The sequence below is a fragment of the Diprion similis genome, chromosome 8 (genome assembly GCF_021155765.1).
Source record: "Diprion similis isolate iyDipSimi1 chromosome 8, iyDipSimi1.1, whole genome shotgun sequence".
In the NCBI taxonomy this organism is placed as follows: Eukaryota; Metazoa; Arthropoda; class Insecta; order Hymenoptera; family Diprionidae; genus Diprion; species Diprion similis.
Window position 1 is genome coordinate 5943774 of NC_060112.1, and position 15290 is coordinate 5959063.

At 36.4% G+C, this 15290-nt stretch overlaps 3 protein-coding genes across 7 annotated transcripts in view; 2 read left to right on the forward strand and 1 right to left on the reverse strand.

Annotated features, from left to right (window-relative positions):
* Positions 1 to 15290, reverse strand: part of LOC124409901 (RYamide receptor) — an 83482-nt gene that overhangs the window by 17231 nt on the left and 50961 nt on the right. The gene's annotated exons all lie outside the window — the stretch shown is intronic.
* Positions 3381 to 7858, forward strand: LOC124409906 (pancreatic triacylglycerol lipase-like). The gene is made up of 7 exons (XM_046887860.1): positions 3381 to 3710; positions 4062 to 4116; positions 5476 to 5624; positions 6130 to 6372; positions 6822 to 7022; positions 7424 to 7583; positions 7725 to 7858. Exons 1-7 carry the CDS (start codon positions 3623 to 3625, stop codon positions 7804 to 7806), a joined length of 978 nt encoding a protein of 325 aa, XP_046743816.1. The 5' UTR covers positions 3381 to 3622; the 3' UTR covers positions 7807 to 7858.
* On the forward strand, positions 10033 to 12687 carry LOC124409910 (lipase member H-like). The gene is made up of 7 exons (XM_046887863.1): positions 10033 to 10210; positions 10395 to 10449; positions 11489 to 11628; positions 11703 to 11945; positions 12019 to 12210; positions 12290 to 12449; positions 12529 to 12687. Exons 1-7 carry the CDS (start codon positions 10126 to 10128, stop codon positions 12605 to 12607), a joined length of 954 nt encoding a protein of 317 aa, XP_046743819.1. The 5' UTR covers positions 10033 to 10125; the 3' UTR covers positions 12608 to 12687.

A 15290-nucleotide genomic window follows, 5' to 3' on the forward strand; every position in this document is an offset into this window, starting at 1 on the left:
TTTAATTTTTCCATCACTGACACACTGGAAATATATAACAAATGATAGACCAACATTCGCACGATTATTCATGCGTGTCATTCGAACACCAATATTTTTGATGACAATAAACCTAAAAAAAGAACCGAAAATGCGATAAGTTATTCTCGTTATTCCATTCTCGTATGCAGATTTAAAATAACGATTGTTGTCTACCACAAAAAATATTCCGTTGACACAAAAAAAAAAGGAAGAAAACTCATTATTAGCGGAGTGACACAAGTTTCCCGTTTCACTTTCTTATTTGAGAATTTTATGACATTCTATTACCACAGCAAGAAAACCAAATTTTTAAGAGGAAATTGACTGGTAAGAGTGGTAGCATTGATCATAGTAATAATATCACCCCGCTGTTGATTAATTATTAAGGATACAAGATTCGAACTATAAGGAAAATTGTTTAGACATGTATTTATAGAGGTGTAATCAATAAATTTTGTTTTATTATCAGTTTTAAATGAATTTCTTTCTTTTTAGATAAACTGTATATATTTTCTTTACGTTTAATGATTGAAAAAAATAAGAGATGTATAAACTTGTATAAATAAAATTGTAAATTTGATTTATTTTAAATCATTCATTCAGTTGTAAGATTAATATACGCCTTTGCTTTTCTTTATTGTTGTCCAAGCAAGTTTCATAGTTTGTTAGTGAGAAAGGAGGTAGATATTTTAACGAGGGATTTTGTTAAGCCGTGTTACCACGTTTTCACAATGTAGATTTCATTTCTGTAGACAGTTGTTCACTTTTAATTGTTAAAAACTTGTTAAAATTGTTGCATTACCATTTAAAGTTTTAAAACAAATGTGAGTAGACTTTGTTTTAAAACATAAATGTAGATTGTGAAATTGGATATGTTGGAATGTGCAAGTAGATTAGAGATGTGAATTACGAGGCAGTGATTAGATGTTGATTCTTAGAGTGGGAACCGATAAAAATTATTCGTCCACGCACACTATTTCTATTTGACTTCTTTTCTTATTTCGATTTACGTAGTAAGCGCGCTATTTAAACTCGAACGCGATGATTTTTGATTATCAAATCAGAATCTTAATCGATCTTGTTCCACTTTTATATAATTGCCTACACTGCACTGTTGAAACAATCACCGCTCAAATAAAAATATTTCAAATTCATTTTCGCGAAGAATTAATCCGTAGGTATTTTACGTATGGAGATTAGCTTACGCGTTTACCAATAGTTTACAAATTATTTCGTCACAACACGGCTTCGCAGGATTATCTCTAGAACGAGAATCAAGCATCCAAAATCCATCATCAAGTTTGCCTGGTGCTACTGGTACTTCGATAATCCTTAGTATACCCGAGTAAAATTCGTAAATAAATTCCTTAAAGCGTTTTCCAAATTAGGCATGCCAATTATTATCGTTAAACCGATGACGAAATATCATATCTAAAAATTTGAACTCATGTCTCTTTGAATTAATCACAATACTTTTTAATATGGGATGGAAGAGATTTATTCTTAGCCGCGTGTAAGTTTTTGTTTCAAAATTCGCGATGTTGAAAGATTTAATCGCTTTGCAGGGTAAAATTGACCGTTGACTTGACACATCTGTTTCTGAATGTTCGCGAAATGCTGCAGCAATCGCATTGGATCTACAATTACAAGAAGGTTCAAACCTCCGGGAATTGGCACTAAATTCGCTTCAACAACTGCTGCCCGACCAAACGCGTACTTCTACTACTTCAGCGGCTTTCATCGATGGCTTCAACTCTTGACGGAACTTATATTACAGAGTTTCTAATAAATCACATAAAATTACTAGTAAAAAATGGTGAAAATTGTCCTCGTATCTTGAGCTTAAGTCAGGATAAAATCTGAATCAAAAGTGTCATCTGATATTTTCTGACGTAATTTCGAACGATATTGAAAATGAAAATTGTATATAAAATCAAACGGAGAGAAATTTTTAGTTATGGCTATTATACAGAAATATATTAGCTCTCGGTACAGAATAAAAGTTAATTTTGTAGCTGTATTTATAAAACTGAAAAATAAAATATTATCGACTAAAAAAAGAAATTCAGTGTTAGAATAAATCAAAAACGGTAGAATATTACCAACAATTTTCAAACCCGTATTAAAACGATACTTATTTTAGTAGATTCTGATTAGCCGTTTAAACTAATGTGATTATTGTCAAAGTATACTTATTTAAGTATTGATTATCGTCATATACATGTTTTCAATTTGTTTAAGCCGTTGATTAATTCTAGCTTCATAATTATTTAAAGCATAATTTATTCTGGAAACAGCTGTGAGTATACTTTGCAACCTGTGTATATTATAACATAATATTTACACAGCCGTGTAACTAAAACCGCGACACAAGTGCTGTTGACGAAAATAATGTTGCAATAACAATTCGACGGTAATAGGGAATTACAGTTGTTTCATCAGGCACGGTTCGAATTTGCAATTACATAAAATGACCGGTATAAAAATACCGGATTATAATACGCGATCAGTTATTGCTGATAACTCGTCACTGTGTATACAACTATACAACTATGATAATTTCACGTGGTCCATATATTTGCGTCAGATTATATAACAGAAGGTGACCTTTTCATTGCGAGTAACACGAGTCGTTGAGTGTATTAATGAGAAATTGTTTACTTGAGCGTAGCTGCTGTTTTCATTTTATCTTCTATCTCTCTCTTTCACGTTAAATCTTTCCATTCGTGAATAATTGAACCTCGTTCCACGTTGCGTTCAGCCAGCCGCGTCTTTATACCGTTGTTTCCTTATCAATTTCGCTACACGGATGACAGAAGAATAATGAAAAACGAATGGTGATACAATAATAATAAAACGAACGATAACATTTAATATAAAACATACCTATATCGAATTCTACAGATACTTAATTAATTTTCAGAAAAGCTTTCTTCATTCCCCTATTTTTATTGATAATAATTTTATAAAATTATATACTCACCAAGTTTTACTCTCTCTCTCTCTCTCTCTCTCTCTCTTTCTAAACTTCAATTCGCACTTGCATATATTCACATTTGTCAAGTGTCGCAAAGATAAGAAAAAAAGCTAGCTGACAGTTGGGATAATATAATATGCATACACGTAATTGTATAATATATGAACGTGGGACGGAAACGACGACGCCGCGTTGCAACGAGATTAAAATGCAACTCTAATTTTTGCCGATACATATGTAATTGAACGTTCCGATAAAACCATAAAGAAGCACGCCGTAAACTTAGCACCGAATAATTTACTGGCTGATTGTACTGGGCGGATATATACACTTGGCTTGATAACGTGCGAGGTGCAGTCACGTTGGTGAACAAAAAAAAAAAAAAAAAATTCACTTCCCGTTTTTCGCAACGTTCAAATCAATTTTTGTAATCTCCTTTGCACCAGCGATGCCTCGCAAATAAATAAATTATCATCTGAAACAAATTAATAGCCGAACGAAATCAAACGATAATTATAATCGGTTTAATATTTAAATCGTAAAGACTCGCTACAATTTTCATCGGTAGAAGAAAAATTAATTTCCTGCAGTCTCGTGTAGTTTTAAACAGCTTTCACAATCACAATGGAGATGTCGAAAATTTTTAACGGAAGCAAATCGAACGTCATATTCATTTTTATCCTACAATTTCTCGCTCTTCGTTTCACCCCGGGTTTGTATCGCACTAATCTAAATTATTATAATCACTAATGGACAAGAAAAAGAAAAAAACAATACAACAAAAATATCATGGCGTAAATTTTTTTTTTCCTTTTATACGAATTCAAAAGTTTGAATTCAATGATATGATCGTCTGAATACAATTATATGTGTACGGAATAGTGAAATGTATTGAATAAGAAAAGAAGCTCGTCGAATTAAATTTCTGTCCGGGAAGAAAGAATCGAAGAACGGTTCGAAAATATAAATATACATATACAAGTTTTTTTTTTTTTAGTCATTTTTTTTTCCATCGATATTTAATTTGACAACCGATATTGATTGTAATTTTGTTTACTGACAGCCGCAAGCGCGACGGCACAAGAGCTGGACAGAATATCTCTACGTATTTATACGGGGTGAGTGTGAATAATTTTTCATAATTCATAATCGGTGGGTACTTCCTCAGAAATGTTATATATGTGTATTAGGGTGGTCCTAAAATGGATTTTTTATTTTTTTTCTTACTTAATTTCAATATTGAATGAGCGTAGATCGGCTTTAAATGTAGGAAAAAAAAAACAAAAAATAAAAATAAACAAATCTCTAATTTTTTCACACATTTATTTCGAGCCTTGAGTCTCCCTGATGGCCGTTTTTTTTGTGTGTATTTTTTTTTTTAAACCTAATTCTTGAGAACTAGAATGAAATTCCTCGCACATCTTTTTCCTCTACAATCGAAACTAATGACGATTCGAAGTTGCACAAAGATTGAAAAAAAAAAATTCTATAATACGACGTTATATGTAAAGCTTGAAAAATGATTGAAAAATAATATGCCAAATTAAAAGACCCGCGACTCGTGTGAAATATGCGATCTATATGGAGACTAAGGGGTGAGAATAAAAATGTGAAAAAAGTAGAGAGCAATTTTTTTCTACATTTCGAGCCGATTTATGACCATCCAACGTGATCTTCCCTTTAACGACCACCCTAATGTCTATGTATTACATATATCATACGTATAATATAATAAACGTGTACATGCATATTGCATGTCTATATATATGGGGTATTCCACGTGAAACGGAACTGGTTTTGTGCGACAGTTAATCTCATGCCTTACCATCTTGTGAAGAGACTTCCATAGTTTTTGGATCGCAAATAATTTTTTATTCCTCTCAACTTGCGATTAAAGAAATTTTTCCTACGGTTCACTCGATTCACTTAAAAATTTTACCAAGCACAGATGAAGTTGTGGAAAAAAAGTGTTATAATTTTCAGCTGGATGCAATTTTTTTTTTTTTTTTTTTTCATTGTTCACCGGCAATAATTTATTGGAAAGAATTTTACTGAAAATTGAAAGTTTGTTTCTTTAATCATTTATCGCTGACAAAAAATACAAATAAAAAAAAATAAAATAAAATAAAAATGAACGCCCAGCTTTAAATTATGCAACACTTTTTACACAACTTGAATTGTGTTCGGTAAAATTTTTAATTCAATCGAGTAGAACCTAAGGACCACTCTTTTAATCGCGATTTGGAGAGAGTTAAAACTATGGAAGACCCTTCAAAAGATAGTAAGGAATGAGATTTGGCCGTGTGTCAAATTCGCTGATAATCAGTCGAAACTCGTGTCGTTTCGCGTGGAATACCCTGTACGTATGTAATATAATGAGACAGTCGAACGGAAGTTGATTGATCGATTGGATGATTAATAATTTTCAGTTTGTTAAATAATCTCGTACATGTTGCAGCGTGTAATTAATGTTACAGGGATTCTTTTTACGACACATATCATGACGTACCTATTACACAACCATCTAGCGCTAAATCGGCATTAGATCCTAGAAGGCCAACCCTTTTATACCTTCACGGATTTCGCGAAGACCTCACAGGGGAAAGCGTCCGCGCTATTGTTGATGGTAATTATAATGCAAAAACCGTAAAACGAAAATAAGAATAATAAACGAATGCGAAATCTGTTCGCAGGGAATTGTCAATCATCAAGTATTTACCTGCATATATATAGAAATAGTTTTGTCACTTTGTCCATATAAATAATTGCCGAATTATTCGTCATGTTATATATATATATATATATATATATATATATATATATATATATATATATATCACGACTGTTATCATAATTTTTTATGTTTTTTTTTTTTGCGTTGCACTGTTATTATTACTATTATTTTCAATTTATTTTTAATAAAAAAACTATCAGTTATTATAATCGTTAATTTTGACGAAAAAATCTTTACAGATTTATCAAATTTTTATCAACGGGCGAACAGAATTTTCTCACCATTTCGAAAATCAACTCATAAATTTTTAAACATTGAATTTAATGAGGTTGTGAATATTTTTCACCTGCACAATTGGAAAAGAGAGTGGCATGAAAAATGAGGAATCTCGTTCCAGCTTATCTCGACCGCGGTGGTCACAACGTGATTGCGGTTGATTTCGCTGAAATAGCAAATAAGACTTATGTTCAGGCCGTCGAGAGTGCGGAAGCGGTCGGAAAGAGATTGGCAATAACTTTGCGCCAATTAATTTCGATGTTGGATCCGAGGCAACTTCACATTGTGGGCTTTTCGCTGGGTGCTCAAATGGCTGCATACATAAACAAATACACAATCATATTCAAAGTGCATCGACTAACAGGTTCGTTTCCGTCTTTCTACGCAATTCTATGAAGGTCGGGAGTCAAAACTTGGAAGGATCAATATTTCGAATGGCCGGTACACAGGAGTTTCAAACATGCGAAAATAAAATGAGGAAAGATTACGAACAATTCGTCTTTCGTTATTTTATTTTTTTCGCATCTTTGAAATTTTTATACATCGGTCATTAAAAATATTGACCTATCCAAGTTCTCAATATTTACTGCAATATTTTCACCATATACAACATGAAAAAAGAATGAAACATTTCTTTGAAAGAAAAAAATTAAAAAAAAAAAAACATTTCTTCTGCGACGACATTTAATCGCTATATTTGAAAAAATTCCACAAATCGCTTATCTATGTGCAGAAAAAGCGACTTCGGGAAACTCTTTATTAATTTCTAGAACTGCTTCCGTTTCCGGGATAAATGTCGTCCCTTTTTCTCAGCTTTGGATCCCATCGGACCCTCATATTTCGCTGTTGCGAAGCGAATCACGTCAGCCGACGCGAGATTCGTCGACATTATTCACACCGACGCCTTCGTTTACGGCAGCGGCTACGCATCAGGCGGTGCAGATTTCTGGCCCAATCAGGGCCTGCGGCTTCAGCCAGGATGTCCAGCACAGTACGAAAAAGGCAGCGACAAAGGTGACCTGATCGATTAGAGTGATTAATACGAGGAGCTGAAAAATCTGAAAACTTCCGGCTATTCCTTTTGCTTGCAAAAATATTGAGAAAATTTCTTGAAAGATCATTCCGTCAATTCCGCTCGAAATTTGACAATTTTTACGTTGCCCGAGTTCAGTCTGATGGACCAAGTTTCATAAAATTCGATTGATCCGTTAAAATCTGTTGATAACCGAAAAACATTCATCTGACATCCCAGATTTTCTCTGAATAAAGAAAAACGGAGAGTTGTAAAAGCAAAATCGTCAATTGATTTTATACCGGATTTTTACAAGCGATGATAATGTGTTTCCAAATTTGATAAATTCTGTTTTTACATATTCGTATCTTGTTAAAAAAAAAAAAAAAAAACAATTTCCCAGATTTTTGCAACCACCGAAGATCGTGGCAATACTTCGCGGAGTCGGTTAAAAATCCAAGAGCATTTATGGCGGGAAAAGCCTCTTCCTGGGGGAGTTTTGTAACGCTGACGTACAGAAAACAGAATCTTGTTCCTATGGGATTCGATACGCCCTACGGGACGTAAGTAAATTTTAAAACAATATCCTCTATGATGTTGTCTCTTATTGAGCAACGTAATAACATCAGTGATGAAACCTCGTTTCATTTCTGACCTACTTCTACTATTTTCTTCTTCTTTTCTTCATCACCGCTATTTTTCAGGACCGGATTATTTTATTTGAAAACAAATGAACAGTCACCCTTTGGAATGGAAGAAAATGGCGTTCGGGTAGCCAATGAATAAATTTCTGGAATGGCGCATTAGTAAAGTTTTCACACACTTGCACTATTATAATTAGATAATATGCAACTTATGATACCTACTATATGTAAAAACATGAATTTAAAATAATAGCAAGTGTGAAACGTGATTTACAAAATTGCTTTTCCATTACTCTGTATTCTATAGTTATTGTTCAGGTGTACTTGAGAACGGAAAAAAAGAACTGAAAATGCGCGAAACAGATGAAATAGGAAAAATCATTTCCAATAAAAATATATCAAAAATAATAAAAAAATATTTCGGATGAACATTACATTCTCTTCAACTGCAGGTTGTCTAGTTAACCGATAAATTGGCTAATTACATTTATTTTATATTTACTTTCTCTCACGAGGGGAGGGTAAGATGCGTGCATCACCGATTCGATCCATCTTTATTACACGTGTAGTTCATGACCAGAAATATATCAGGTGCGCCTTAGTAAAGTGCGCTTCTCAGTCGATTCCAAGAAATTAATTGAATTAATTATCAATTGATCAGTAATCAAAATAAAAAATTAAAAACGAAGTTTGCTTCGCGACTGATGTTTTAAAAAAACCGAAATTCTTATACAAAATCACATAATTTGTAACTTGCGCAAGGTGTCGTAATAATTATTGTTCTCCGTGCTTCTATGATGGATATCATTTCAATTTGTGCAGTAATTCGTCACTCAAACAGCACGATAGCGAAAAAAAAATATGGTCGAATAAATAGTACAAAATACTGGGAATAAAAGTACTAATTCTTCAAACTCTTGTGCAATAATTTTTTTAAACTCCCTTCTCCCACTGAAAATGAAGTTATTGCAATTCATTCTAAAATAAACATTAAGTACTCAAGACACCTTAATTTGTAAGAAATGCGAAATATCTGAATAAAAAAAAAAGAAAGAAAACACGTTTATCGGCTGGATTCGATCGAGCGATTCCGGTTGCAGATGAACGCGCAAAAATTTTGAGTATCAATTTTAATTTTTAATTTTGACTATTAATCAATTGATAATTCATTTAATTAATTTCTCGGAAATGGCACCTAGAAGCGCACCTTACTACTTGCACCTATTATACTTCTGGTCATGATCTCCAAGTGTAATAAAGATGGATCGAATCGACGATGCACGCATCTTACCCCCCCCCCCCCCCCCCCCCCGCCCTTGTCAACGAAGGAAATTAATTCCCAATTAAACACGGCACGCGGCATGTATCACATTGCTTCAAATTAGTCATTTCACCGGTTGATTGGAACTTGATAAATTCGCTTAACAACTCTGAATTCAATATAACATGCAACTGGTGATGGTTCGATAAATGAAGCATGCCGTCATACTTCTGTAAAGAACCCAACATTTTCAAGAACGAGAGAAATACAAGAGTTGCTTGACTATAATTTACGTCTTACTATTAATTTCAAAATGAATGAAAGATAAAAAAAATAAAATAAATAACACAACACTCATCAATCGGATCGCTATCTCGGAATGATTGCGTTCCTCATATTTTTCCTTCCAGTATTTCAACGGAATGCAATTCGGCCGAGCGACGAATTTGCAGGATTGCAAAATATACTTGTAATAATCCAAATCCAAATTCTGAACAACTTGTGTACAAAACATATCACCTGTCTCTGTTTTTTGTATACAGACACATTCTGTATCGTCAGAGGCCTTGCGATCAACCGCTGTTATTTCCGATAAAAATTGAACGTTACATTATATTGTTTTTACCAAACAGTGTTGATTCATGGGAAATGCATATACGTCAATTGCAGATATCAACCGACTGGAAAGAGGAGAGTAAAAAACGAGAACAAATATCTACTGATATATATAGCTCCATCTATACACAGGTGTAAATAATCTAATCGCTACAATTTTCAAACGATGTATAATTCGGTGATTATGGATATTTAATCGACAGTGTAAATCGCATCATTGAAGGAATGAAATAACGCGTTATCGCCTGAATGAATTGCAGAGAATAATATTTACGGCACAAGTGTGTTGTGATAAAAGCAAAAAAAGGAAAGAAAACATCACTTCGAACTATTATCACTTATGACGATGCTTGTGACGACGACGTTAATTCGCTGATATGAGCGTCGTCAGCAAATATTTGAAAGTTATTATATAAATTTGCAAACGATTTCAAGTATTTTAGAAGAAAAAGGCGAGCGCGATACCTGATTAGGTCTAATCGTGGTTCGTATTTAATACACCGGTTACGACAATTGGTATTTAAGCGCGACGCCGATCGGTGGTGATGGATTTCTAGTTTGACTGTCTATACATAGTTTTCGACTATGGCACGATTCGCGTATTTTCTATTCTTCGGAATGGCGCTGGTTAATGTTGCGAGTTCAACTTACTCGGCTTGTGACTCTTGCAGTAAGCGAATATTATTTTATTTTTTTTTTTTTCGAATGAAAAAGCAGAATTTTAGTCTTGCAATCCCAGATCACCGATTTGTACAACATTTCGATTACCTTCGTGCAACGATTAGCATATAATTTTTATATCCCACCTACGGAATTTGACGTGTCATTATAATTCAATTTTCTTTCCCTTGCAGCTGACCGAGCAAATTCCACCATGTTGAAGAATATCGAGTTGTACATATTCACTAGGTATGCAATGTTTTCTTTAATTTTTTTCGAAACCAATTGTCTCCAATTTTTCAAATACAAAGAATGAAATTAGGTGATGGTTCGAAGTTGTTGTTTTTTTTTTTTTTTTTTTTTTTTTCTTACTATTCAAAGAAGTATTCTCAACGAGAAAGTTTCTTTATTCAACCTATTCATTCAGGTTTCACCTTCTCTTTGGAACTATTTGTCACATTTTTCCGTCTGCACAAAGTTATCGATTGCACGTGGAGAAGAGATAATAGTCCAACGACGCGTTCTATGGTGTGTTATCTAAATATGAAAATAGTAAGGCGAGCTTGGAGTGAATTTAAAAAATATTTTGTTCCAAGTAGCCAATGCCTGGGAGGTTCAGTGTTTGAAGAGTGACTATACTGTAAAGAAAATGTAGATTTAACAAGGGGCTTTGTGCCAAGGAGTTGGATGAATCGTGTTTTGCTATTTTCATTGGGCCAAAAAATTCGTGTCGCATATTTTAAACGAGAGGATATTTGAAAAAAAAAAAATTCCTGGTCCGGTAGAAAAATATTAAATTCATAACATAAATATGAATCAAAGATAAAGGTGTGTTAAATTTTTAAATTGGCTGATAATTTACAAAAGTGTATGTCGATAACTTCGATAAGGCGGTATCAAAGTTTTCACGGCCGTCGTGTGAATATATAGGTGCGCAATGATTTGTTTGATATCTTGTGTATCTTTTTCACTGATCTTTGAAACCATTTCATTAACGAGGAAGGTATCCCAAATCGATCTCTCGGATTTTAATCTCCTTCATACATGTTGTAGTAGGTCGAAAACTAGGGGATGAAAGTGCCCCCACAGATGTAGATGAAGATGTTAAGCATCAATTTCATTGTTTCACTCATAATATTATAATATTTTTTCAACAAACCAACGTAAAAATTTTCTACTACAAAAGTAGCGACATATGTTCGGTTGAAAGTTGGCTTTCTAGATCAGTGAAGAAAAAAGGAATAAATTAATTTTCAAGACTAATATTTTCGATCAATTATAGTGACAGTGCTGCTGAAAACACAAGCGTACTAATTGACGCTGCGAGCAGTTTAGTGGACAAAATCGACGCCAGCAAGTCAACCGTTCTTTACCTTCACGGCTGGACAGAATCCTGCGAATCATCGAGTGTGCAGGAAGTAGTGGCAGGTAAGAAAAGAAGAGGCCAATCTGACCTCGTTCACGGTTATCGGGCTGAACAATAACCGCTAAATACGTTTCAGCCTATTTGGAACGTGCCGACTACAACGTGCTGGTCCTAGACTACAGCGAAATAGCCGCACAGGTTTGGGACTACGCATCGTTAAGCACCGAGGGTGTTGGCTACACGGTGGCACAGGCTCTCGACGAAATGGTGGCAGCGGGGTTGGACGCGACGACTCTGCGCCTGGTCGGTCACTCGTTGGGAGGCCAAGTTGCCGGTTACGTTGGGAAGAACGTGAACTTCACCATCCCAAGAATCACAGGCAAGATAGACTGAGTCGCAAGAAGCAAGGGGGGATGCAAAACGGGTCCTAATGACATCGGGACTTCTTTCAGCTTTGGATCCAGCAGGTCCCGGATTCTCGGAGAGCGACGTGCATCTGCAGGCCAGCGACGCTGGTTTCGTCGAGATCATTCACACCGAGGCTTCGTACTTGGGCATTGACTACAGCGCGGGCGATGTCGACTTCTGGCCTAACGGCGGCTCCTCTCAACCAGGATGCTCCGTAACTTCCGAACTTCTGCTGAGTGAGAACAAAGAAACCGAATTCTGTTTGTCCTTATGATAGAATGTCTCTATCCTGATGACTCGACATCTTTTTTACAGTCACCTGCAGTCACGCCAGGTCCTGGGCTTATTATGCGGAGTCCTTGATCAATGAGAACGCGTTCGTCGCCGTCGCTTGTGACTCTTATACGGAATTCAAAAACGGCTCATGCAGCTCCAACACGGAGGTGGTAATGGGCTATGCGACACCGAACACAGCGTGAGTTCAGTAAATTTTCTCGAATGATTAATTATCAATGTGATCCACGATTTAATAGCAATTCCGGGATATACTTCAGGGCCGGGAACTTCATGCTTCAGACCAACAGCGACTCACCGTATGGTCGAGGAGACAATGGAACTACGTATGAGGCATAGAATCGTCCAGGTTTTACGATCACGTTTCATCCTCTCAAACAGACGCGGAGGTCGTATCTCGCGACCTTCAATTTCCAGCATCGTGGCAAAATTATTTTTAGGTGTACTGAAAATGGAATAAACAGATAATGTTCAATCCATTCGTCTTATACACTTATTTTTTGAAGGGGATGTTTTCTCAGCCTTGATCACAGCCTTTTTCAGTTATGGCATTTTATCGATTTACGGCCCCCAACAAGCATTTTTATAGGAAATAAAAAGCACTTCATTCTTTTTATTTCCTATGAAAACACAGCTTTTTGCTTTACGGCTAAGTTTTCGGAACGTATCTAGGCCGTAAAGCGAGGTATAGGTGTACTGTGTTTCATGTCACGGATAAATGTTTGACGTTCGTCTGCAGACCCGGTTTTCAAGACGGTCAATATTTGACGTTACTGTAACACGAATCCACCGAATATCATTTTTATCCTTGATCCAGTCGTCAATTTGGCCAAATGGTCATACGAAGTGTTGATTATCCAGCGGCATAAATAATTGAGCGAAAGAGTACGAGACGATCCATTTGCGAACAGTCAGTGCCATCTTGCGTATACCGAAAAGTCTGTTGAATCGGGAAATTATTTAGTCAAAGTGGAAACGGAACACACTAATCGCTCAACCTCAATGAAAATTTGCTTAATTTATGGAAACACAATCATAGTGTTACTTGTATTTGCCACTTGTCGAGTTAAGTAGATTTCGACACGTTACGAGTGAAGCCATACGGTTATAGAGGTGGTTCAAATCAATTCGTTGGACAGTACAGCGAAGGATGCTCGCATTTGAACAGTAATTGAAGAATCGATTCTAACCGCATCAATTACCAGCGACTCGTATCGTTACGAATTGATCATCCAGAAGATAATTCGAAAGAATAATGCAGTCAACCTGGTTCTTCTACTTTTGTATGCTTTTCGTTGCGGCAGTTACGAATTGCTCCTACACGCCTTACAACAACTATAGTAAGTCAGCGGTCTTTTCAATTTTCCGAAGTGTTTTTCCCGTCATATCTCAACCGTTCTTTGATTTCTCTTACAGCCATTCGAGCGACACCGGATGAATTGGCAAACATATCACTCCGCTTTTATACGGGGTGAGTAAGACCGAGTTGTTCTCGAGCTTATGGATCAGTTTGTTCGAAAATTTGTAAAATGTAACACGAGTATTGTTTCAGAACAAACTTGGATAATTACGAGGAAGAGTTGGTTGGTAATGCGGTGAATTTATTGAAGTATTTCGATAATAGCAAACCGACAGTCTTTTATGTTAGTGGCTGGACCGAGAGTCCAGAGTCTAGCAGTGTTCGGGCTGTGGTTGGTGGTAAGTGTCTTAAATTTTTTATGCATTAGACTCTATCTGAGACACTGTTCGCGGTGGCTTTCGAGCATGATCACAAGTTCCGATCTGTGATCACATATCATGAGGTATAAAGTCCGTACAATTGTACTGTAAGGACATCTTCAAGACGGAATTTTTACTGGTATATCTTCCAGGACGTTAATTACGCGAGGCATTAGGGATTGAACAATTACATTTTTAGAATACTTGAAGCGGGGTGATCACAACGTCCTACTCGTAGACTACCGGTATATCGCAGCAAAGCCATATCCCTTTGCTGCAATGAGCGTTCCTGGGGTCGGCTACACCTTGGCACAAGCATTCAACGAACTGGTGAAAAACGGCTTGAATCCTTCGTTGCTCCACGTGGTGAGCCATTCGCTTGGAAGTCAGGTCAGCGGGTATTTCGGAAAATGCGTGAACTTCATCGTGCCGAGGATCACAGGTGAGGAAAACGATTGTAATGGGCGACCGTAAGCAGTCTTGATCCTCTTCGGGATTCAAAAACGCTGACTTTTTTCTCAGGCTTGGATCCCGCCGGTCCGTTGTTTGACATGACGGGGAAGAACCTGGCTTCTGGTGACGCTGAGTTCGTTGACATAATTCACACGGACGCCGGAAGATACGGTACTGCAAGCAACTCGGGGGATGCCAACTTTTATCCGAATGGCGGTACGCGCCTTCAGCCTGGATGCAAGCTCAGTCCTCCGCTCAGCGATAATGGTAGATTATCACAGTGCCTAACCCTTGACCAAATTTCACTGTGTTCATCCACAAATGTTCTGTTTTCAGACTTCTGCAGTCATCACAGATCCTGGGAATACTTCAGCGAGTCGATTCGAACGAAGCGCGCCTTCGTTGGACAAGCTTGCAACTCATACTCAAGCTTCACATCGGGCTTGTGTCATTCCAATAGAACCGCAGTCATGGGATATGCAACGCCAACAACAGCGTAAGTCGATAATGGGTGAATGATAATTCTGATTTGTCGAAGATTTAAGACCAGACAATTGAACGCTGTTTGTATTTTAGAAACGGAAAATTCTATCTTCGAACCAACAGCGCGTCTCCATATGGTCGAGGGTTGAAGGGCTTGACGTGCGACACGGTGTCTTAGGCGAAAGCAATTTTGGCCACTGGACGTCCCATCGACACGAGATTCGTGTGTAACTAACTATCACGGCAATCGGATACTGTTGAATGAAATGTATAGCTGTTAGTTGTGTGACAATAAATGAAGTGAAGGTTACGAGATTGATTTTTTTGTTGTCAATGTTTTATACTGGTCCTTGCACCCGTTGCCGGA

Coding starts and splice junctions, on each gene's coding strand:
- LOC124409906 (XM_046887860.1), top strand. CDS start 3,623: ATGGAGATGTCGAAAATTTTTAACGGAAGCAAATCGAACGTCATATTC. Junction 5,625..6,129: donor CGTCCGCGCTATTGTTGATG/GTAATTATAATG, acceptor ATCTCGTTCCAG/CTTATCTCGACCGCGGTGGT. Junction 7,584..7,724: donor TTCGATACGCCCTACGGGAC/GTAAGTAAATTT, acceptor GCTATTTTTCAG/GACCGGATTATTTTATTTGA.
- LOC124409910 (XM_046887863.1), top strand. CDS start 10,126: ATGGCACGATTCGCGTATTTTCTATTCTTCGGAATGGCGCTGGTTAAT. Junction 10,450..11,488: donor GAGTTGTACATATTCACTAG/GTATGCAATGTT, acceptor TTATAGTGACAG/TGCTGCTGAAAACACAAGCG. Junction 12,211..12,289: donor AACTTCCGAACTTCTGCTGA/GTGAGAACAAAG, acceptor TCTTTTTTACAG/TCACCTGCAGTCACGCCAGG.